This window comes from Palaemon carinicauda, chromosome 34 (genome assembly GCF_036898095.1).
Source record: "Palaemon carinicauda isolate YSFRI2023 chromosome 34, ASM3689809v2, whole genome shotgun sequence".
Taxonomy (NCBI): domain Eukaryota; kingdom Metazoa; phylum Arthropoda; class Malacostraca; order Decapoda; family Palaemonidae; genus Palaemon; species Palaemon carinicauda.
The window spans coordinates 38,947,461-38,973,120 of NC_090758.1; the positions used below are offsets into that span (position 1 = coordinate 38,947,461).

General features: G+C 33.3%; 2 protein-coding genes across 17 annotated transcripts in view; one reads left to right on the top strand and one right to left on the bottom strand.

Annotated features, from left to right (window-relative positions):
- The window catches only part of LOC137627117 (tyrosine-protein phosphatase 10D-like), a 616,151-nt gene that overhangs the window by 194,225 nt on the left and 396,266 nt on the right, over positions 1-25,660 (top strand). The gene's annotated exons all lie outside the window — the stretch shown is intronic.
- The window catches only part of LOC137627116 (uncharacterized), a 486,416-nt gene continuing 482,640 nt past the window's right edge, over positions 21,885-25,660 (bottom strand). The window contains exons 3-6 of the mRNA XM_068358152.1: positions 24,983-25,125; positions 23,784-23,943; positions 23,059-23,265; positions 21,885-22,116 (exon numbers count right to left, since the gene is read on the bottom strand). Coding sequence (XP_068214253.1) covers positions 22,086-22,116; positions 23,059-23,265; positions 23,784-23,943; positions 24,983-25,125 — 541 coding nt within the window. The 3' untranslated portion in view covers positions 21,885-22,085. The remainder of the gene's footprint in view (positions 22,117-23,058; positions 23,266-23,783; positions 23,944-24,982; positions 25,126-25,660) is intronic.

The following is a 25,660-nucleotide window of genomic DNA, read 5'->3' on the forward strand; positions in this document are numbered from 1 at the left end:
ATACACACAAGTTCAATGTTAATTAGTTCCCCACTGACTGTCGAGAGAGATTATATTTTTTCCTGCCATTGGTCCATGTGTTAGTTAGTGTATCTGCCTGTCCTATTATGCTTACCTTGTCGTTATAAGTTTTCCACATAGAAGTAATTTGGATCTAATCTGGTGTTAAGGTTGATTATAACACATAGAATCTGTATAACTGGAGTTTTTCATTTGTTATGTTAATTCTTGCATTGTTTGATCATTTTCAACCAAACCTTTTTTGAAGGGCATAGATCATTTTACAGATGTGCAAGAGAGGATAACATGCATTTGTCAGCCTGTCAGTGTATCTGTCTGTTGTACATGACCGGACATTTCAGTCCATCCTGACTTTGGAAAGCTGTTTGACTGTCTGCCCACCATTGGATGTATCCCACTTAGCAACTATTCATACACTGTTGATAAGATTTCAGTCAGACTTGGTAAATTGGTAGACCGTCTTGTATAAATTTGCATGATAGGATATTATCATCTGTAACTCTTATCTTTACCTCTGTGTGAAGTTGTTGAAAAGTCCAATTAAACTTATCCTAAACTCTTACTGAAGTCCATCTTTCCATTTGACGTATTATTTAATCATGTCTTGGAAGATGATGATAAACCCTGGCTGATGAGAGGCATAGGTAAATTAGTATTTGTGAATTTTGATACCTGTTAAGAAGAAACCTTTTAGTTTTCTTTACAATGATTTTATTGATATTAATTTATGATTGTTCATAGACTTTTTTTATTTATAATTTTCACTTGGATTTAGTATTACTAAATTGTATTTTGTGTTGATTGTAATGAGATTATTATATTTGTAATCGTGTCTACTAGAATAATTTTGTATTCGTGAAAGTCGGTTGGTAATGAACTCAAACTTTTCGATAGGCCGTAGGATTTGATATATGTACATTAAATTTATGTATATTGTGTTACAAGACTTATGAAAAAGGTTTGTCTTTTTCTATGGAATATCTGGGTAAAATAATAATACTGCAATTCGAAATCATCATCTTATTATAGAACAAAGAATTTCTAGATATTTCTCATAACTGCATCGACACCAGTCGTCTGACAGGCCTGAGTTTTACAGGAAGATTCCGGAGTGGGAGTCTGGCGTGGCGGTCTGTTGCCTAATGTTAATCCTGTACGCTCCCGAATTCTGTAGAAAAAAAAGATCCCGATATATAGGACGGGTGACGAGTTAGAAGACAGTCTTGACTGACCATTGCTACACCCGTTGTGACCCTGAAGTTTATGCGTCATTTACTATGATTTAATATCTTGAAGAAGATATTATAGGTAGTAATTTGACCAGGGCACCAGTCATTCGTTAAGTTACTACCTCTAAAGAGTTATTGGGTCCTTTGACTGAACACACAGTACTTCATTAGATCCTTCTCTTTGTATACGATTCATTTTGTCTTTACCTACACATATACTAAATAGTCTGACATATTCTTTCTATATCTTCCTCTGCCCTCATACATCAGACAACACTGAGGTTAACACTGAGTCAGGGTGTTGTGGAAGCTGGATTAGTTATCTAACTTTGTAATTATTTCTTTTTTTCTTTTTTACCAGTAAGTACAGTTTTATGTATCTTTACTTGTCGTGACTGTAAATAAAATACAGTTTATAATTTCATCATTGACTACAGTGCGATAGTATAGTTAGCTAGGAGTGTCCGTAAGTTTTTTTCTTTTTTTCAGGCCGTAATTCCTTCTTTGAAGGAAGAGTTTTTTTTTTTTCTTCTTTTTTTTTTTTTTTTTTTTTTTTTGGCCCGAATGTGGACTTGATTGTTGCTGACTAGACAAATAAGGATTTTGATTCGACTGCTCCTCAGAACTAGGTAACTGTTGATGTCCCAGCCAGAGTAGACAGTATTTATTTTACCTGCCATGTATTTGACTGTGAATTTATATTACTAAAGTGTTTTTTTTTTTTTTTTTTTTTTTTTTTTTTTTTTTTTTTTTTTTTAAAGCGGAACTATTTTGGAATCTCAATATACTTCAGCTCCCAATAACCTGACAACTTAATTGATGGGCGATGATCATTTACCAGAAGTAGGTTAGGACAACCCAGCAAAAAAAGACAAGCTTTTTTCAGAGACCAGACCACAGCCACCACCTCCCCCTCGATAGGGGCGTAGATCAATTCATTTTTGAAAGGAGCCTGCTGCCCTAAAAGGCTAGATTCCAACCCCACTGACAACATAAACGTACATCAGTATATAAGCAAGAACAATATTGCTGTAATACGACAAAGCTTATTCACTCTTTACTCCAGTCAGTCATAACAATTTTTGGTCTTGTTTTGTCATGATAATGCAAACCCACAGATATTAACCTACACACATTATTTTTGGCATATTCACATTTAGATATCAAAATTTCTCCCCAGTACTCCTTTTTACCTGCCCCTTTTTTAATAATTCCCAAAATGGTGCCATGACAGGGGCCGTTGTAATGAAGGGAGCCAATTGATTGACCAGCCAAGACCATGACCGAATATCAGATATGGTGGGTTGAACAGGCACCAGGAACCTCTTTATAGCAGCCAGTTTGTCCTCTGAAGACAGATATTCGTCCTACCTAACATCATATCCCACAAAATTCACGGCCCTCTCACCAAACTGAAATTTAAGTGCGTTCAGAGTTACACCATTCCTCTCATACGCTAACAACAAATCAAAAGTACCGTTTGCTAAATCAATCCTTCTCTACTAGAATAACACAATAATATATCGTCAATACATTTCAATATCCTAAGTATATCCACAATCATTACCAAATCCTTGAGTCTAGGCGTCTGGGGCAGTGCAGTGCCCCATGGTTATGCGACAATACTGATACAAGCGGTTATAAAAGTCGAAGGTTTTTGACTTTCATCGTCCAACACTACCTGATGGAATCCCAGAGTGCATCGACCGTAGTTTTAAAAGTATGCCCCGAGACAATTGACACCATATCAAACTGTGCAAACTTATGATGAGTTTCCCTTTTACAGAATGCATTGAGTTTTATCTTAAATCAGCGGTCATCAACGAAGTGTCGTCATTTTCGGCTACCACCCTCATGCAGGCACAGGTTGCAAGATAGCTGCTAACAGATCCTCCTCTATATGCTTCTTGACCTCTTTCTCTTAATGTATAGGGACAGTAAATGAGGTGTAGTAAGCGTGCAGCACCGCACCTGGTGGCAGGTGTGTGTGGTGTGATTTGCCGCTAGTTTTGGGAAAGGGTCGTTTATTCCCATTGAATGTTGTACCCGAGAAATGTTCCAACAGCCATTGCTTGAAAACAGGGGACATTCTCCTACGTAGGAGAGTATGGCTGCTTTTTGCATCTTTCATTGCTCCCCCCTATGCCAACAATTTTGATGAAAGTGGTGTATTTTGTGAAATTTAGATCTACCAGCCCTAAAAATTTGCATAACTTAATGAGAGAATAAATTTCCCTGTCCCGTTGGGAAAATACATACGCTCACCTTTTGACATGTTGGCACCTTTGGTATTAACCTGAATATACCCCCATTACACTTTTTACACCTTCTGCTATGTGTTGTAGCTTTTCTTTTGCTTTATTTAGTTTTTCACATTGATCTCCAGGTTCCTTGCATAGACTGCCCAAATAATACATACCTCAGTTCTAGTCACTGCTACAGCTTCTAATTTACAACTTTTATTATTTTTACCACTCGAGCCATAACATCCACGGCCGTTAACGAGCACGACCCTGCGCCAATACTTAATGACTCAGACCTTCCATCCGCTAACTTCTTTTTCGGCATGTTTTCTTACCCGCTGCTATTTCTGCTTGCACCAATGATGCCAGTCTTATCCTCTGACGCACCCTTACTAAGCACACGACTCTTACTCCCATAGCAATGACTAGCAAAGTGTCCTCTTTTCCCAAAATAAAAACTTTCTGCAGCATAAGCAGAGCAATTGGCACCGCCCCTTGGGTGTGCCATCCCATAAAGCTCGCATTTCACTCTTGCTTTCGAGCTCGATTTTGACAACTCTTCCCTTTTTTCAGAGAATTTTTTTACAACGCTGATACTCTTCCAGTGGCAACGTCAAGTCCTCCTCCCTGTTGATGCCCTCCGTGAGGAACTATTTTCGTTCCCCTCTCTATGTGTGGTCCCAACATTCCCGTACAGCCTCAACAAATACTGCATAATTTACCATGATTGCACTCAAAGAATTGTACTTTTTCAAAGTTTTCTAAAAAGTCATGTTTTAGCTTCCAATTCCGAATGCCGCTAGCAATACTACCTGTCATCATATATTCTCATAAATCCCCTCTGTAATTAGGACATGAAACCACACAAGCAAGTGCCTGCCGCTAAACCCTGTGGATGTACTCCTTTGCAGTTTCCTCTTCTCTATGTCGTCCTGTGAAAAATTTATCCCACAAAACCGCCTGGTTGGCTTTCTTTGTGGTTATTTTTCTCAGAGCATCAAATGTTTCCTCCACATCAAAGTCAATCAAAGTGGCTGAAGAGAATTGGACATCTGTTGCACTTTCCAGTTTATCTTCCCATAGTAACCTGATATTCAATACTGTATCATTACTGGAAAATTTTTTGATTCTTATCCATTTTGCTGTATTTCTGTCTCTTAGTGTTATTCCCATTATCATTCTTTCCATACTACTTTGAGGTGCAACCATCATAAGTTTCAAGAATTTAGTAAGGCTCAAAGTGTCTGATGCATTAGTTGATTATAGTAGGTCGATCTAAAATATACTTTTCTTTTAAAATAAAGTTGCATTTAATATACTGTATATATATATATATATATATATATATATATATATATATATATATATATATATATATATATATATATATATATATATATATATATATATATATATATATAATATATATATATATATATATATATATATATATATATATATATATATATATATATATATATAATATATATATATATATATATATATATATATATATATATATATATATATATATATATATATATATATATATATATATATATATATATATATATATATACTGTATGTATATATATAGATATAGATATAGATTTATAGATATATGCATACATACATATATATATATATATATGTATGTATATATATATATATATATATATATATATATATATATATATATATATATATACAAACATATATATATATATATATATATATATATATATATATATATATATATATATATATATATATATATATATATATATATATATATATATATATATATATGGATATATACATACATATATATATATATATATATATATATATATATATATATATATATATATATATATATATATATATATATATATATATACTTGTTCAATCCTAGTATGAAGTAGAAATTTATTTCTATTCGTGAACAATATTATGTTGATTTTCATATGGGGTAATTCGAATTAAAATCTATCAATTGTGTCACCTGGCGGGCTGGAAAATCTGGGAAAACTCGCTCGTAAGAGACTGATGTCTTGACAGGTAAATCCTGAATTGCAGTCAGTAGTTAGGTTCAGATTTCTTTGGAGCGTCTTGGGGCATGATTGGAAGCGACCTGGCTTTTGATTTAAAAGTGGCTAAGGTTCCACCCTGTTATGTGTTATGAATATATTTTCATTTCAGCTCTAGATTCTGTTCATGGCATCACGTACAGGTTTGGGTAGCCGCAATACCAAAACTACACCAAGTAGATTCACTTTACAAGGAGAGTCGTTAGTGGCAGGTTGCAGGTAGGCAATACTGGTCATTTCTCCAGGGGTGGGGGGGGGGGGGTGGGGGAGTGAAGCCTTTTTGGTCCCTGAATGGTTGTGGCGAGAGCTAACAAAGTCTCGCTATGTGATCGGTCGGTGATGGCGAGTACTGCTCCAGGAGGTATGATTTGAGGCTTTCATGCATTATGGGGGTTATCTCTTTGCTCACACAACCAATCGATGAATCCTGGAAAGTGTACCAGGAGATGGAGGCGAGAACATAATCAGCGGCATCATCAAGGAGTATGGCATGAGAGGCAGTTGAACACTCTGGTGCTTACCAATGTGCCGGCGAGTAGTCTTGTTGTAACTGAGAGACTCTTATTAATGTAACTGAACTTTATTTGTTCGGAGCTTTAGTATTTATACAACCTGTACCCAGTCAAGATTGGCACAAAAATTCAAATGAAACATATAAAAAAATACCGTAACAATGTACGAGCGGTACATTATAATTGCTGAGACAAGAGTTTTTTTTTATCAAAACCGAATATGTTGGAGCTTTGGTGGTCTTCCCAACTAACTGATAATCTTTGAAGCAAAGGTTTGTCAATATTTACATGTTGGCACATGGAACTATTTAATAAAAATGAGCCAGGATTGTACTGGGTATTTTTTATATGACTCTTTGCATTCTCTTCGGCTTGCCTGCCAGTATGATGAAAGTGGAAGACTATTGTATTATTAAAATGCCTTCAGTCCAATCAAGGATGTTTGGTATACACTTGAGCCACTAACCATAATAGCACGATTCCATTTTGGTAGAGTATTGATGAAACATTTGGATAGAATTAATTCCATGAAAGGCTTTCGAGTCTCTCTCACTGAGTCACACAGTTTAAAATATTCTTCCTATTGGTGTTTTATATGTTCTGTTAGTTTATATTATCAATTCCCCCTGAAACTAATGAAATAATGTTGATAATGATTCCTTTACCCAAACAACGGAAACTATTGGTGACCTGCTAATTAAAACAAGGAAAAGTGTATTGATGGTCTGTACAATAAAAAGTATCACTCCACCAATACTTCTGTGTCCAGTTTTATCACAATGCACCCTCTTGTTCCCTCTTCCATAAAACCCCTAGAGGCTAAGAGTGTTAGGGGTAAAAAATAATTGAAATAAGAATTTTCTATGTTGTGTAGATAATTCCCACAATATGAAATAGTAAATTTTACATAGACTTTCAATGGCTTAAAGGGATGATTGGCGAATCGAATCCTTGGCCTGTCCAGTGTTATAGTTGTTATGGTTTTAGTCTCATTAATAGCAAATGCACAAATGGCCAATGATGTCTCAACCCTTCTAAGAACTATGATTTCTCTACATTTTGTTGATAAGATGAAAATTTGTTTTGATTATAAAGATGCTCAATCTACTAAATCCAATTGATGTCCTTAATAAAAATGTGAACAATCAATTATTTAAAAGCAAAAAATTAACACATAAACTTCGGTAAAGCCAGAAAAAAAATGGGTAATGATAAGGCCCAGGAATTGATCTACTCAAAAATTTTGTCAAATCCTTGTCTTTAGTGCTCCTCTTTTTGCATTGGCCAGTAATGCCAGAAAAGCATAAATGCTATAGGGATTGTAAAGTAGTCTTTATGTGATTAAATTTACAATACACTACTCTTCAAACAATCATTATCCCTTACAGACATTTATAAATAACTTCATTGAAAAGGTAACTCTTTGGACTGCAGCTGCTGGTTTCGAAATTTATTTTGGAAATAAAAGACACAATAATGTTTTACAAACGTAATAGTTGGAAGCAGAATCAAGAATTTAATCTCGCATCGAGTGACCTCCAAGACAAAGAAAAATGTTTGAGAATAATGTTTGCTAGTCACCTCAGTTGGAAAGCCTATACATCTTACGTCAAATCTAAATACAATAATGCTCTCCACCTAAAGATAAAGTTGCATCAACCATCATGAGATGCAGAGAGATCCACTTTCATAATTAACTTGAAATCATTAGTCTTATCTCGAATGAATTATTGTCTCCCTATACATGGATCAGGATCTGATGCTACTTTGAAGTCTTTAGATTTATTATAGAGTTGAGGTTTGGCATTTTGTAGTGGATCCTTTAGGTCTTCACCAAATAATTAAGCATTTTTTAAAAGTGCGGAACTACCTCGATATTATTATTATTACTATTATTATTATTATCATTATTATTATTATTATTATTATTATTATTATTTGCTAAGCTAAAACCCTAGTTGGGAAAGCAGGATGATATAAGCCCAGGGGCCCCAACAGGGAAAATAGCTCAGCGAGGAAAGGAAACGTAAAAAAAAAAGTAAATATTTTAAGAAGAGCAACGACATTGAAATAAATATCTCCTATATTAAATATAGAAATTTTAACAAAACAAGAGGAAGAGAATTAAGGTAGAATAGTGTGCCCAAGTGTACCCTCAAGCAAGAGAACTCTAACCCAAGGCAGTGGAAGACCATGGTAGAAAGGCTATGAGAGTACCCATGATGAGAGAACAAAGATTTTATTTTGGAATGGCCTTCTCCTGATTAAGCTGCTTACCATAGCTAAAAAGTGTCTTCTACTCTTACAAGGAGGAAACTGGCCACTGGGCAATTACAGTGCAGGAAAAAGAATTGTTTGGTAATCTCAGTGTTGTCAAGTGTATAAGGCAGAGGAGAATATGTAAAGAATAGGCCAGACTCTTTGGTATGTGTGTGTGTGTAGGCAAAATGAAAAGGAAATATAACCAGAGAGAAGGATCCAATATATTAGTAGGTAGTAGGTTGGTCTGGGCACCAGCCGCCCGTTGAGATACTACTGTTAGAAAGTTATGGGGTTCTTTGACTGGCTAGACAGTACTACATAGAACCCTTCTCTCTGGTTACGGTTCTTCCCCTTTGCCTATACAGACACCGAATAGTCTGGTCTATTTTTTACAGATTTTCCTCTGGCCTCATACACCTGATAACACTGAGATTGCCAAAAATTCTTCTTCACCCAAGGGGTTAACTACTGCAGTGTAATTGTTCAGTGGTTACTTTCCTCTTGTTAAGGTTAGAAGAGACTCTTTAGCTATGGTAAGCAGTTCTTCTAGGAGGACACTCCAAAATCAAACCATTGTTCTCTAGTCTTGGGTAGTGCCATAGCCTCTCTACCATGGTCTCACACTGCCTTGGGTTAGAGTTCTCTTGCTTGAGGGTACATTCGGGCACACTTTTCTATCTAATTTCTCTTCCTCTTGTTTTGTTAAAGTTTTTATAGTTTAAATAGGAAATATTTATTTTAATATTGTTACTATTCCTAAAATATTTAATTTTTCCTTACTTCCTTTCCTCACTGGGCTGTTTTCCTTGTTGGGGCCCCTGGGCTTATAACATCCTGCTTTTCCAACTAGGGTTGTAGCTTAGGATTTAATAATAATAATAATACTGTCTGGCCAGTCAAAACACCCCATAACTCTCTAGCGGTAATATCTCAACGGGTGGCTGGTGGCCAGACCTGCATATTACTCTAACAAATGGAAACGCATTTGAAGATATCCAACAATTCTTCAACAAAGAAGCTTTTCTATTAAAGCGATAAATTTATAACCAAGTATGAACCACCATTTCTGATTAAAGTGATTCAGTTATTACAATCAACTCAAATCAGAATGAACGTTTTTTCAACCATGTCTTCTTCCTCATTCTTAGATCTTAAAGAAAACAAGAAATTGCTCTCATTTTTCATTCATCAAAGGAATATAACTATACTTCAAGTCACCATAAATACATATCTTGAAACATATTCATTTAAAACAATCTCGCTGTGCTATACTGTATATACTCACTGTTCAGATACCGTGTATATACTGATGGCTCTAAAACCCCAATGTGTGCTGGCTCTTCTGCAGTATCTTCATACATCACAAGTCAGCTCCCTTTACCTAGTGAAACCTTAGTATTCACAGCAAAACTATAACCGATTTTACTAGCAATAATCATTGTTAGAATAATTTGAAGATAGAGATCATACAATTTGTCATTTATTCCCATTGAAGAAGCGCTCACAGGCTACGCATATGAGAACCGACTAGTATTACAAATTGAAGAGCTCCTTGATAAATTCTATATCAAGTGCTAAATATTTCATTATACTGCATTCCGGTTCATGTTAGAAATAAAAAAGAAAAAAAAATATTATTTTGAAGAATATCTGCGACACAAAAACATTTAGAAAAAGCTTGAAAAATACCATACTTACTATATTTTTTTCTTTTGTATTCTGTGTTGAAAATATATGTTTTCTTTTTTTTTACAAGTTTTAACACCGAAAACACCAATTAGAATATAGGTGTTGTCTCTAACGTACATTACTCACATTTTACTTTGTACTTTACTGAGAGTTTATTTTAATATCCCCAGACAATTAAAGAATCGCTTCCAAACCCAAATGATTTGTAATGAAAATAGCCTCTATGTTACCAAATTCATCAAACCACTCACATCTTCAATATTATAATGTAATGAAGTTAAACCCTGATTCCATTTTCTCTGTGACATTATTAGTGGACCTTTTGTACATTTCTGGTTACTTTCTATTTACTATTGAATTGCAAAACATGAACACCTTTCAATGGAGAGGTGTATGCAGCAGCCAGTGTAATGCCATCCCTTACCCTCTGAAGCGAGGTAAAATCAAGTAAAAGATAGAAGGGGTTTGGGTGGTGGGACCCTGATCTCCATGGTAAGGGTACAGCTACATATTGAAGATCGTAGGTAGTATCTTGGCCACCGTTGAGATAATACTGGTAAACAGTTACTGGTTCCTTTAACTGGCCAGACAGTGCTACATTGGATCCGTCACCATGGTTACGGCTCATTTTGTTTTGCATTCACATATACAAATTAGTCTGGCCTATTCTGTACACATTCTCCTCTTTCCTCATACACCCGAGATAACCAAACGATTCTTCTTCGCTCAAGGTGGCCACTCCTGTAACATGATTGTTCAGTGGCAACTTTTTTCTTTGTAAGGTCAGAAAAGATTTCTTAGCTATGGTAAGCAGCTTTTGTAGGAGAAGGACACTCCAAAATCCAACCATTGCTCTCTAATGTTGTGTAGTGCCATAGCCTAATCCAAAATATTGGATTAGAGTTCTATCGCTGAAGCTTGCACTCAGGCACAGTGTTCTATCTTATTTCTCTTTTTTTTATGGTTTATGTATTGAAGATCTCATTTAATGTTGTTATTGTCCTTGAAATATATAATTTTGATAGTTTATTATTTACCTTGTAGTTTCTTTAATCCCCTGTTACTTTTTCTCACTGGGCTATTTACCCTATTGGAACCCTTGGGCTTCTAGCATCTTTGTTTTCCAACTATGGTTATATCTTAGCTTGTAATAATAATAATAATAATAATAATAATAATAATAATAATAATAATAATAATAATAATAATAATACTGAGAACGAAAACAGGCAGAAAATTCATTAGATTCGTAACAGCGAGTAAAAGACATTGTCATCCCGTGCTGTCATAAAGATCCCCCCCCCCAAAAAATGCAATTTAAATAACATCGAGGAAAAAAATGAAAACACGAATCCAATGGTCTGGGTTTGAATATTACAGTGAACTGAATTATAAAATAATAAGAATAAAAAATGCTGATAATTTTAACGTTTCATCTTTACTTTGTGTCCTTTTGAAATGGTATCAGCAATATTTTTTTTTATCAACTTCCTCAGTATCGGTCTTTTATTTCTAGAAAATCATAATAACTAATTATATCTGGTAAACCCTTTCTCCATTTCTCTGTGTTAGACCTCCTAAATTACTTTCTTTTACAACAGTTTCTCATCCATCTCCTGGCCCTATTCATTCCTGGTCCAGTCCTACTTCCTGTATAAGTGGTTTGATCATATTCTCTAATCCTTTCCCTAATATCTTTGATATTTTCATTGTATTCCACTGCCCTCCCCCCCCTTTTTTTTTTGCTGTGTTAACTGCAAATTAATTTTGGCCTTTTGCCCATCTTCTCACTGTTGAACTTTCTACCTCCACCATTCTCCTTTTTAAGCTTTTGCATAATATATCGCAGCTCATTTGAAATTAGTATGTATGTGAAAACAGTTTATGATGTTTCACCATAATCTATCCTCAAGTGTTCATATCAGCAAAGATAGGTACTCGTTCTACATACAGGGACAACATTACCGATGGACGGAAGTAAACAATCAAAAGAAGACAAACATACGAAAGCTTAGCGCCATCTGTTGAGACCGTTTCTCACTCAAGAGATGAATGATCACTTGAATTGAGTCCACATCTATTCATCCTTTTCTTGTCTTCGATATTTAGATGGGCATCTCTCTCTCTCTCTCTCTCTCTCTCTCTCTCTCTCTCTCTCTCTCTCTCTCTCTCTCTCTCTCTCTCTCTCTCTCAGTTTTATTTGGAAAAAGTGACTGAGGGAAAAAAAATCTAAATTAAATTGTTTTATTATAGAAAAATAACAGTACTGTTGAGTAAACTAGAACTACTGTAGTGTGGCATTATTCAATATATGAACACGGGAATGAGAAACACAATCTCATACTTATGAAGAGAAATCCCTTATCTTTCTCTCCCAAAAGACTCGAACTTTTTTTATTAGAGTATCTTTTAGTAGATTTGGAGATTGTCGTCAGTCAGCTGAGTGTTTATATAAATCTACCAAAAGCCAGATTACAAATCGTGGAAAAAGACATTACTTTGTCAGAAAATGGCATTTTCAGGTAGGTGGTTCAATACTTTCTATCATTTCTAAATTATTCACCTAATTTGAAAGTAACAGCTCAAATATTATAAACCATGACCATACCCATGTGGAAATTCTGCGGAATCCCTCGATCTATTTTACTTGAGGTCAGTTGTTTTATCAAGAGTCAAAATTAACCACTTATACAGCGAGGCTGTGACCTTTCAAAGGTCTCTATTTTGTGGAAAAATGTTGTATCATAATCGGTACTTTTGCTGGTTCTGTACAGTTAGAATCAAATGAACGCAGACAATCAAGGGAAATCTTTCGTCAGATGTCTCTAGTATTCCAATGACAAAACAGATAAGGTGTTGCTCTTCTTAATACTACTATCAAATGGGTGGAGCATTTTCTAACCCTAGCGAGTCAAAGACAGTGAAGGGCTGTCTATGATTGAAAAACCATATAAAATTCACAAAACAAGTTGCTATATTTCAATTCTTTATTATCATTTAACTTCTCAATTATCCACTGCAAATACAAAACACTTGCTCAAACACACACACACACACACACACACACACTAACACACACACACACACACATATATATATATATATATATATATATATATATATATATATATATATATATATATATGTATATATATATATATATATATATATATATATATATATATCTAAGATACCTTTCCCTTTATTATTATTATTAATATTATTATTATTATTATTATTATTATTATCATTATTATTATTATTATTATTATTATTATTATTATTATTATTATTATTATTATTATTATTATTATTATGTTTCTATGGTTCATGTTTACAGAAAATATCAACATAAAGGTTTGTTGTTTGTACTCATGTCCTCATGATTACATTCCAGTTACTTTTTCATCTTTGTCATTCTTGTTTCATCATTCTGGATGAGATTTATAAAATATTGAATCTTAATTTTGCATATATTTCTTTGCAAATAAAAATTAATAAATGCACAATACTTAAGGAAAAAAAATATACATTAACTGACCAAAGACAGTAAAAGGAAGACAGGAACGTCACTAGGATTTGTGTCAAATACGTACCCTGAACATTATGGAAACGACAAAAAAAAAAAAAATCCAAGACAACTACAACAACATGAAATGCATGGAATTTGAAAATAAGTCAGATCAATCCGGTAAATAATGAGAAAATAAATAAAAAACACTAAAGAACATCTAGTTAAGGTCATTGAAGGAAACAGCTACTGTCTCTTTCGCTCATTGGCCTATGCCAACACCAGAAAAGATGACCCACACGTTCTCATCAGAATCTTCATACGTGATCATGCTGGCATCACCGAAAAGTTAAGATATTCTTCAATACTTGAAGATAAAGTCTAAGGGACTACAAATATTAACCCAAAGTGTAAGGGGAATATATATGTTTTAAAATGCCAATGGAAAGCCAATAATAAAACGTTATATTGGTGCTTTAGAGGTTTATTCCTATTGCTGGCAAGGTAGTACTTGATACAAAAGCTTATTAATCCTAACTTATGGTCAATATATATATTGTTTTAACTAGAAAAGGCGAAAAAAAGAAGGGAAAAATTACATGTAGCCATACGATAATCATAAAAGAATTTGACAATGTTAACAAAAATACTAAAGATGGAGTGATTGAAATCACTTACAGGCAAAAGTATTCAATTTAAAACAAACAAATAAGTTTCATCATGAAGTGAGTATTGAAGAAATATTAACACATAAATTAATCTGCACTATAAAATGAATGAATAAAAAAATATTATTAAACTTTAAAGGTCATTTAAATGTACAACAATGATCTATAATTTTACCAGATATGGGCATAGAATTTCTAATATATAATCAAAACCATTCCATAGTTTTGCCTAGGTATTGAAATTTAGATAGAATATTTAAAGGGGTTATGACTTTCATAGCCAACCCATTTTGTTCATGAGGAGTTTCAAGGGCGACAAAGCCCTCCTGGCTAAAATGGTGAAGTAAAGCCTAATAATTCACTGGTATAATTAAATTCACAGTGAGTACTCTACATCGCTGTGATATTCCAGGCATAGCTTACCTCAAAATATAATCCTTTTACAGGCAGAGCCTACTCTAACATTTACAGTATATTCTAGTACAGGCATAGCCTACCCCAAACATATGTGGCTTATTACAGGCATAACATATCCCATACATATATAGCCCATGTGATAAAGGCTAGGCTAAGCCTATTCAAATTTTTAACAGGTAGACTAGGCCAATAGGCCAAGTTGACATATTTTCAGTAGCCTAGCTAGCCTAAAACAATGCAAGCTAGGCCTTTGAAGGCAGGGCTTGATGTTTATGGTTAGGGAAAATCCTAAATGTATCAATATGTAACAAATTATAACTTTGGTATTACTTCTGTAAGCATTCATGGATATATCAGTACTATATTTCAATGAAAATTAGAATAACATTCGAGTTACGTCTGGTGGAAACTTACATCAAACTTTAATCACAAAATGCTTAACCATCAGAACCTAGTTCAGCAAGATCTATTATTACAGCAAAACTTTCATAAGTTAAGAATATCCACCAACACTCTTGGCACTTTCACATGGATGAATTTTGTGTATTCACTTATTATCACATTGCTGGTGTATCTTTTTTCACACAATGGCGCTATGAATATATAAACAAAATGCCAAGCTCCATTTTCTTAGCTTGGCAAAGAAAAAAAGGATGTCTAATGAATGATAATTTCCACTCATATTGTACGAATTCCAAATATGGGTGTTACATGAACGGTGATGTTAGCGATGGTCACCTTGTCAACCTCTTTGATGTGAGCATGTTTCTGTGAGACAAGTTCAGTCCAACTTGTACATGGCACATGCATAAACCAGAAGATATTATAATTAAAGAGATTATGCATCCTGAGAACCAGTCAGTTTCATTTCAATGTCGTTGTTTGCATAAAATTAAAATTTTGTTTATATTATTTGGATTCAAAATGTGAGTCATTTCAACCTGATAGCGAGTGCTATGAAACTATTTTCAAGGGATTCTGTGAGTCACATTTAGTGGGGTCATTTCAAATCAAGCGACACACACTCTACTCTAGGTAGGCCACTGAATGAAAAGAGGCTCTGCTCTATGTGACATTGTCCCAAAGTATCCCAGTCAACGATCCTCTTATCAGGCATAATAACTTAGAAGTAGTGTCATAATGTCTTGTGCAAGCCAGGAAGTGATAATTATTGATGTTATTTTTGTTAGTTTCTCATTAAGGGATTTTGGTTTGGTTTCTTCAGATTTCACGATTGGATCATATAACTGATATGTAGTAATTACAAGAGCTGTCTGTGTTCAATGATACGTTGAACTTTTAGAAATATGTTCTAGCGTTTGAGAGTGATTTCACAACTGTTAATATGTTGGTGTTTTTTTTTTTTTTTTTTTTATTGTTGTTGATTTCATTGTTGTTGTTGTTGTTGTTATTATTGTTGTTGTAGTTGTTGCTGTTGATCTTTTCCTGACAGGAGTGTCTCCAATGTTTTTAGAAATGGTGGTCAAGAGACAACTCTTAATGTAAACAGGGGCCTTCCCGTTTGTCAGCCAGTCATGTGAAGGAGATTTTATATGAATAAGTAATCCTCATATTTGAGTTATTAGTAAACTATTGAGGAAAAGTACTTTGATTTTTTTGATATACACCAATATATTTATTTATATCACAATAAGGGGTGAGAGATTTTTGGGTCTTTGCATCCACTAATCCAGGCATGGGCAACCTGCAGCCCACAAGCCCAAAGTGTTTTGAACTGTATTTATTCATACAAGTAATCATCATTACCATAATTAGGAAAGAGATGTGTCAGTATTATTACTAACTGTAACTCAGCAATACGGACAGGGATTTGCTTCTTTGAAATCTATAGAGGGTATTGTTTTTGCTGTTGTTCTTTTTGTTGTTGTTGTTGTTGTTGTTGTAGATTGCCTTACTACTTACTGAATTCTCACATAAATAATTTTTCATGTATTACAAGTAAAGACATGAGAGAGAGAGAGAGAGAGAGAGAGAGAGAGAGAGAGAGAGAGAGAGAGAGAGAGAGGAGAGAGAGAGAGAGAGAGAGAGAGAGAGAGAGAGAGAGAGAGAGAGTTAAATTAAAGGCAAGAAGAGAAAGAGAAAGAGAAACATCCTATTTTTTGAGATGACACAGATTCATTTACCATCCTATTCCTTGATGATTCTCTTATCTTATTTTTTTCAAATTCTGTCATTTTCATAGGTCACCATTACATAAAGGATTCAGGCAGCAGGATAAAACAAAACCTATTGAAAAGATTAAAAGATATGATAGAAAGCCCAAATAAGTTGAAACTCTTCTTTAACATAATAATTCATATGAAACCCTCTTTTTTGTAGTGATTATTATTATTATTTTTATTATTATTATTATCATTATTATTATTATTATTATTATTATTATTATTATTACTATTATTATTATTATTATTATCATTATTATTATTATTATTATTATTATTATTATATTATTATTATTATTATCATTATCCTTATTATTATTATTTGTTGATTAATCTTGATGTCACAGTTTTTTTGTATTCATTGTAGACTAATACCTTTAAATGCTATGAATTTTGTATTGCTTATTGAATAATCCCTTTAATCTATTACCTTAACCATTAATCCATTACTTGGGTCACTTCACTTGTCTGCTGATCAAAGGTTAAGCACCGATGACACTTACCTTAAGACGGTGACCAAACTGCTGATCAGTTGAGTTCTTTCGAGTTCCGATCAACCAAGAGGCTGCAATGATCACTCAAGCGGATTCAGGATGATTTGTTGGGAAGAAAATTTCCTCGTCTTGTTTCTCAAGGAGAGAAATATATCTGGTCCGCAGAGAAAACCAGATGTGAACCTGCAAGTGAATAATCCCAGGGATTGTGACTTCTCATGACGGATATAAAATAGCAATTAAAGGGCCGGATAGTAAATAAAGGGTTGTATCTTTCAACTTTCCTGTTATCTGTATGAGAGGATAATTTTTAAAAGGAAAACAATTCAAGTTAATTTCAACAGTCAAATATTAATTACATTTAAAAAGATATTCCAGAATCAATTGGCTTTATCATTTTAAGTCTTATAATTCATAAATGTTTCCCAAGATGAGAAAAGGAGAAATATCAATTGCCTAAGGACCAATTCTTGAGCAGAATATTTGAGATTAGAATGAGAGGTTTTAGGCAAAGAAAAGGAAGATTACTTTACACAAAGATAGAGTTGAAGAATGACTGAGTCAGGTACTAACAACCATCAATCTATCAAGTGATCTATCTTAGTGTTGCCCCCGATGTCAGAATCTATTTCCGGTCATTTACAGTCTCTTGCAGTTTTGCAGCTCATAGGAAAGATGTCTCATAATCCTTCAAGAGAAACTGTCTCCACTGCTGCCCAAGTACTGGCTAGATGAAGACTGCCCTGACTCTTGAATAAAATCCCAGAAAAAGATGTCGTATTAGAAAAACCTCTCCCCAGAAGGCTGATATAGTGGCATTGCAAGAAATGGACGTATTTCCAAAGAAAAATTCATCAAATAATTCTCCTGAAATTATACAATAAACATAAAACTAATATCTTTTTTATGTTAAATGCATCTTGTTTAATAACAGACGATAAACCAATTTAATAAAATCCATATACTCTCTGTATATATGTCTGTATGTCTGTCTGTACTGCAGGAGGGAGCCATCCAACCTCTTTCCCCCTTTTTTTCTGCTGATATAATGAAGACATTAAATTTTACTTCCAACTAAAAGAAACAGAGGAAACATTATTATAAAATTAAATACAAGAAATAATGGAATATAAAAAGGTTCTAACATTATTCTAAGTTAGTAGATTCTCGAAAATATATCATTAATAATGAATAATAGCAATGATAACAATTATGATAATAATAATAATGAAAATATAGAAAAAGATTTCAAAACTATCAAAAGGAAAACAATTTTATTCTTTGCATTTATTTCTTTAAGAATAATGAATACAAATTCTATGTTTACCTTCAATTCATTCTTTTACTTAAAATCCTACCTCAACTTTTTATCTCTTCTCCGTGTTCCTTCTTTTCACACAAGAGGTTGACTGAAGGGCTTTGACTGACGCTTGTCTAACATGTCAGTTTCTCTTGAGCCTAACAGATGATGATGAACAATATCCCGGTGCATCAGTTATTCAGTCAGTCAGTCAGCCAGTCAGTCAGTCTCATTTTTTACCAGTACATCTGATCTGTAAAAGGAAACAGCATCAATTACAGAGTTCAAGCGCATTGCAAAAGATAAAATCTCTGCAACAGGAATCTTGTTGTGATATATGTTTACTCTGATCCTCAATTACCAAACAAAATCGATCAACTTAATCAACATGATTCTGTAGTAGCAAAACAGAGAGATTCAATATTATATATCATTATTTGCAGGATTGGAGTTGCACATAAGACACTTAACATGTGAGTTTATCGAAACTTTTTTTTACTTCTGATAAATATAATTTTGCATTGACCAATTGCTTAATATAAAAAATGGTATAATAAAGGAGTTGTAGACATGAGACTCTATACAAAAAAGAGGAAGATGACTCCACAGAAGACCAAAGTTAAGGAACGACTCTGTCTGGCACTCACCGCCATCAATCAGAGATAAACAATGTAGACCTTTCTGGGAGCTGCACCCTGATGTCAGATTCTGGTTCCAGAATGCAGATAATGTCTGCAAAATCGTCAACAGAAACTTGCAATCCTGCTTGTGCTTGCTGGATGCAGAGTGCCAATCCTCCAGAGTAAAATCCCTAGATGGGGAGAGCCACCAGAGACAGGGTGAGTAAATCATGTATCCCGTTCCTTGAAGCCTCGTTTGGAGCCTCCCTTGTCGATCCTGTCCTCTGATACCCCAGGTAAGGTGTAACTTAGGACTTTGCGAGGAAGGACCCGCTGAGTGTAAGGGGGACATGTTCGGATGACCTCTCACCAAAGGAGACGCAGGAATTTCCAAAGAGAAGCTCCTCACTTGATCATTTCCCTGCAGATATACAAAAAATATAAAAAAAAATACACTTTTATTTAGGAAAACAGAGTTATCAAATACCTCTTGTTCAATAAAACCATTATAAGGAGGTACCTTTTACAACTATTATCTAAAAACAATAGTAGATTTTCTGAAAACCCAGAAGCAATGTTTCCTTCTCATGGTGAAAACTAAATAATTAAAGACAAAAAAAAAAAAAGAAAGAACCACAATCGGCAATTATTTTAGACATTTGGTCATAATTACTAATGTGTTCCTCCCTCTCATTCTTTCTGCGTGTCTGCATGAGAAGGGGAGAGACACACATGATTTATTATACTTTTGCCTGTTTCACAGATATATATATATATATATATATATATATATATATATATATATATATATATATATATATATATATATATAATGCTTTTAACGGAATCAAATTTTATATTGCTTTGTGTAAAAAAGTACTCGAAAGTGAGAAGATTCATATTAAGTCTAATCGTATAAATTCCTTTCGAGATTTATATTCAATATGAATAAAAGTAATGAATATTATCGTTACTCTTCTCAATAAATGTATTTGAAATATTCACTCAAAATATTACTCTTTCGGTTCATTTCATTTGGAGTAGTAACTACAAATATTACTCTTTTCATTCAATTCTTCAAAAGTAGTAACTCCTTATCATATCCATTTCATATAATTCATTAAAAAAACAAGTCAAAATTCTTACCTTAAAAACCCTACATCATCCTATTTTTTCTCTTCTCCAATATCCTTCAGCTCTGTGTTCCTTCTCTTCTGATCAGATGTTGACTCAATGGGTCTGACAGACGCTGGTCTAACATTTCAGCTTTTCTTAGGTCCAGCGGATGACGATGAACAATCTCCCTGTGCACCAGTTAGTCAGTCAGTAGTCAGTCAGTCAGTCAGTCAGTCAGTCAGTCTTTTGTTCTACCAGTTCATCTGATCTGCAATTGAAAATAGCATCAATATATGAGGGCATTACAAACTGCAAGTGTTTTACAAAAGACAGAATCTCTGCAATAAACAGCTTAGTTTGATGTTCCTTTAATTTGATAATTAAATGGAGAAATAAATTGATTGCCTATAATAATATTATGCTTGAGCAGCAAAACATATCCATTTTAATATATAAGTTCATAAAAATTTATTTATTTCTGATAAGTTTACTTTAATGTTACAACTAATCATATATACAACAAGACATTACACAAAGAACTCACCTGTCAGACTGTTATTGAGATTATTTTTTTTTTCTTTTATTGCCTGGCGTTGTCCCTTTGAAGGACTTTGTAAGGATATTGTCTTTGTTCACCTCTTAAGAGAGAGAGAGAGAGGAGAGAGAGAGAGAGAGAGAGAGAGAGAGAGAGAGAGAGAGAGAGAGAGAGAGAACTTTTTCCTGAAGAGCTTTTGCTTTACAGATTCCGTCTAGAACTTTGAGAAAATATTAGGGACATATCATATGACATTATCAATGTAGATTAGTAAAAATTAATAAAAATTGAAAGGTGATGAAAACACAACTTTTGTCATTCACAGATTTATTTATGATGAGCTCCACTATTACATATTACCTACCATCACCTCAACCACCTCCGTCAAGATCACTCAAATAGATTTTGCTTTCATTAATAGATGATAGACAATGTTTAGAGTGAGTCTTAGCACATTCAAGTTTTGCTATATTTTGATAAGAATATATCATGATATAAGTCAAACACTACTTTGGTAATTCAAATTATTAATTGTATATGAATGATAACAAAAAAAGAAATGTTTTGAAAATAGATATAAGAGAAGAGAACAAACAGTAGAATGAACATAATAAAAGTTTCCCAATACCATAGATTTTTTGTAAAAAGATATTAAAAGATTGAATATATACATATATATATATATATATATATATATATATATATATATATATATATATATATATATATATATATATAAATATATATGTATATATATATATATATATATATATATATATATATATATACATATATATATATATATATATATATATATACATATATATTTATATATATATATATATATATATATATATATATATATATATATATATATATATATATATATATATATATATATATATATGTATATATATATATACTCATATATATATATATATATATATATATATATATATATATATATATATATATATATATATATATACTCACATTATATATTATCACATTCCAAACAAGAAATGACTATTATGATATGAAAGTTATATTTATAATGTAATCATTATAAAAAGTTAGTTAAACATGAATTATGAATTAGAATTTGGTGATTAACATTTTGAGACATTTGTTTGACACCTTCTTCTTCTTTTTAGTTGTCGCCTCAGGGATCGTCATCATTTTCTCTCTATTAGAATTACACACAGAACATCTCTGCATCAGTCCTCCTACCGAGCAAAGAAAAGAACACTATTATGAAATAGACTTTGGTTTTGTGCAATGAGTCAGCACAAAAGCTAACGAAAAATGGCATAGGATATGATGAGGGAATCTTTATTCTAAAGAGAAATAAATAATAATGATAGTGAAAGAAAGGGGGAAGATGAATATGACGAGAATTGAAGGAAGTGAGGAAAGAATTGGAGGGAGCCATATATAATGAGATTTAAACAAACATAATCAGATATTCTACTCAAATGATAATGAGCAGAATAATAAGAAAAAGTGAAGATAATAATGAGGTGGAAATTGCTCTACACATCAACACCTCTCTATCATCCACACAACGACATTCTCTGGAAATGTCTCTGATTCCATTAATGAAGATATAAAGGAATATCAAGTGATCGAATGAGGAAAAGAAAAAACTATTAAGAGACTTGGCTTATAATGAATACAGATTAGTTATCTAGGCTCATCCCTTGATGAAAGGCTTGGAACGTTGGTAGAAGAGAGAGAGAGAGAGAGAGAGAGAGAGAGATGATGCCTAAATAGCGTGATGATCATTGACAATTACACCTATGATATAAAAAGAATTACCCGATTTTATAGAATAAATCATTTTTTTAGGCCCATGGTCTGCTTAAAGGAGAGAGAGAGAGAGAGAGAGAGAGAGAGAGAGAGAGAGAGAGAGAGAGAGAGAGAGAGAGAGCCTAAATACAATGAAGATCATAAAAAATAAGACCTAAGATTTGGAAAATTACCGGACCTAATAATATAGATTACTTTTTTAGGCCTATGGTCTGCTGAAAGTTTTAAGAGTAATGTTAAAAGAGAGAGAGAGAGAGAGAGAGAGAGAGAGAGAGAGAGAGAGAGAGAGAGAAAGAGAGAGAGATAAAAATCGTACAATACAGATGAAGAAGGAGAAGAAAAAGAAGAAGCAAACTCACCATTGAACATCTCTACATCCGGTGAAAATCTTTGCCTTAAGATGCATCTCTCTAAGTAAGGCTTCGTCATCTGGTCGTTCATCTTCTCGGAAAAAGATGGAGAGTCTCACCCTGACTCCCTTCAAGGAGTTCATCATTGGGAGGAGTAAATCCCGAGGACTCCTCCTCTTCTTGGAACACCAAGGAAAGAAGATTGAAGTGAAGGATCTGTTGGGAAGAAGAGGAAGGAAAAGAAGAAAATCGGATGAAATGAAAGGAAAGGAAAAGGAAATGATGTCAATGATATTTTTAATTATTGTTTTATTGACATCTTGTTTTGTTAAGATAAACAAGTGCCTCCAGACACACACACACACACACACACACACACACACACACTCACGCACCTTCACGTACACAGTATTGCAATTAATTTTTAATGATCCCAAATAGGATATGAATTGAAAATTAAAATAAACCTTTAAGTAACTTTTGAAAAGTGTACAAATGGATAAACTTATTTCTATTTCTATAATAATTAATAATTGACTATTTCTATTAATAGGCCTATGAGATTTTTCTTTCTCCAAATCTGATGTCGATTTAAAGTCTCATTTCAAATCAAATTTTCTGTTCAACAAATTAATATGATAATTATATCGTCTCTCTCTCTCTCTCTCTCTCTCTCTCTCTCTCTCTCTCTCTCTCTCTCTCTCTCTCTCTCTTAAGGAATGATGTGTTCTCACCTCCTTGCATCCTGTGGTTGCAATGCCCGAAGGATGTCCCCAACCTTCTCGATGTCTTCTTCCTGGACATCGCTGACCAAGACATTGACTCTTGGATCCCTCATCAAGAAAGGAATTGGGTGACTGACGCTGCTGACATCCTTGACACTAAAGTGAATATCTGAAAAAGCAAAAAGTCTTAAAGAAGAAGAAGAAGAAGAAGAAGAAAAACAACAACAACAACAACCACTTAGAGGAAAATGAAAATCACAACCAAGCATTTTCTATCTGTTTCTTTCGTAAGATTTTAAAGGAAAAGACCAAATGGGAATAATGATAACTGAAACAACGAATTTAGAGACGAAATTATTAAGGTTAGGAGCTATGGGTTTGCTTTGATGTGTGTGTGAGAATTAATCTGTGTGCGTGCGTGAGTAAATGTGTGTATGCTTGCGTGAGTCAATGTCCTTGTGTGCGTTAGTTAATGTGTGTGTAAATCAATGTGTGTGCACGCGAGCATTGTAGCTCCTATTATATTTTTGGATGACATCAGTCTCCTCATGATACACTCGCATAGAGCACTGTGTAAAGAATCACAGCCAATAACAACACAGTTTTATTGGACTATCGCAATATTATTGGTCGAGAGAAAACTTTTCACGTCCCGTTCGGTGATTGGTTGTTGAGATCAGATAACCCCGCCCACATTTTTGTAGAGAACCAATCAGCGCAGAAAGGAGGCGGAGTCAGGAGGAGCCTTGTTTGACTATCACTGTTCCCGATACTGGTTTCATCTTCATTACTATCATGATCATTACTATTCATTACTGTCACCATCATTAATATCATTATTTGTGAAATCAATAGTGACTATAGTGATGTAGTGATGTCACCTTTAAACTGAATCGTTTCCTTTTTATATAGAAAAGGAAAGAATTGAAAACTTAGCATCGAAAGCTTTTAAATTACTTCAAATCAGATGAAAACAATATTGTCCTATTTAAAATAAAAAAAAATTGATTGAGCCTCGAATATAATGTTCTAAATTTATACTGTAATAATGATAATAATAATGATAATTACAATAATAGAAATAATGACAATAACGATATTAACAGAACGAATGACAGGAATGGGATAAGGGGAAGAAGGCGAGATATTATAAAGTCCCTCAGAGGAAAGGAAGACAGAAAATCTGTCATCCTTTATTTATAACTCACCTAAATATTGAATCTCTTTTGTCTCTTGCAAAAATAGACAGAAGGTGTCGAGGCTGTCTTGGTCCTGAAGTCTCACTCTGATATCCTTCACATTTGGAGGGATTTGAAACGTTGGGTTCCAGATGCCTTTGTAAATCTCACAACTGTTCCAAAGAGAAAAAAAAAGGAAGAAATAGTTATTAGATTCGATCGGGAATTTTGTATTGATGATGATGATTAAGATGATGATGATGATAATGATGATGATGATGACGATGATGGAAATGAAAAGTAAAAATGAATAATTTCGTGGAATATCGAAATTATTATCAACTGTAAATGAGAAGGAAAGCAAATTTGAGACATTTTTTATGTTGTTTATGTATAATGAAAATAATGATGATGGTGATGATGATGATGGTGATACTGATAACAGGTAGGATTTAGACTTAAGACTCAAGTTGAGGATTGTAACTTATTTCTTCATGTCTGTCTTCATTTCTCTTTAAAAGTAGGCTTAATATATATATATATATATATATATATATATATATATATATATATATATATGTATATATATATATATATATATATATATATATATATATATATATATATATATATATATATATATATATATATATCTGTGTGTGTGTGTGTGTATGTGTTTATGTGAGTATCAATATCGGTTTCATATAG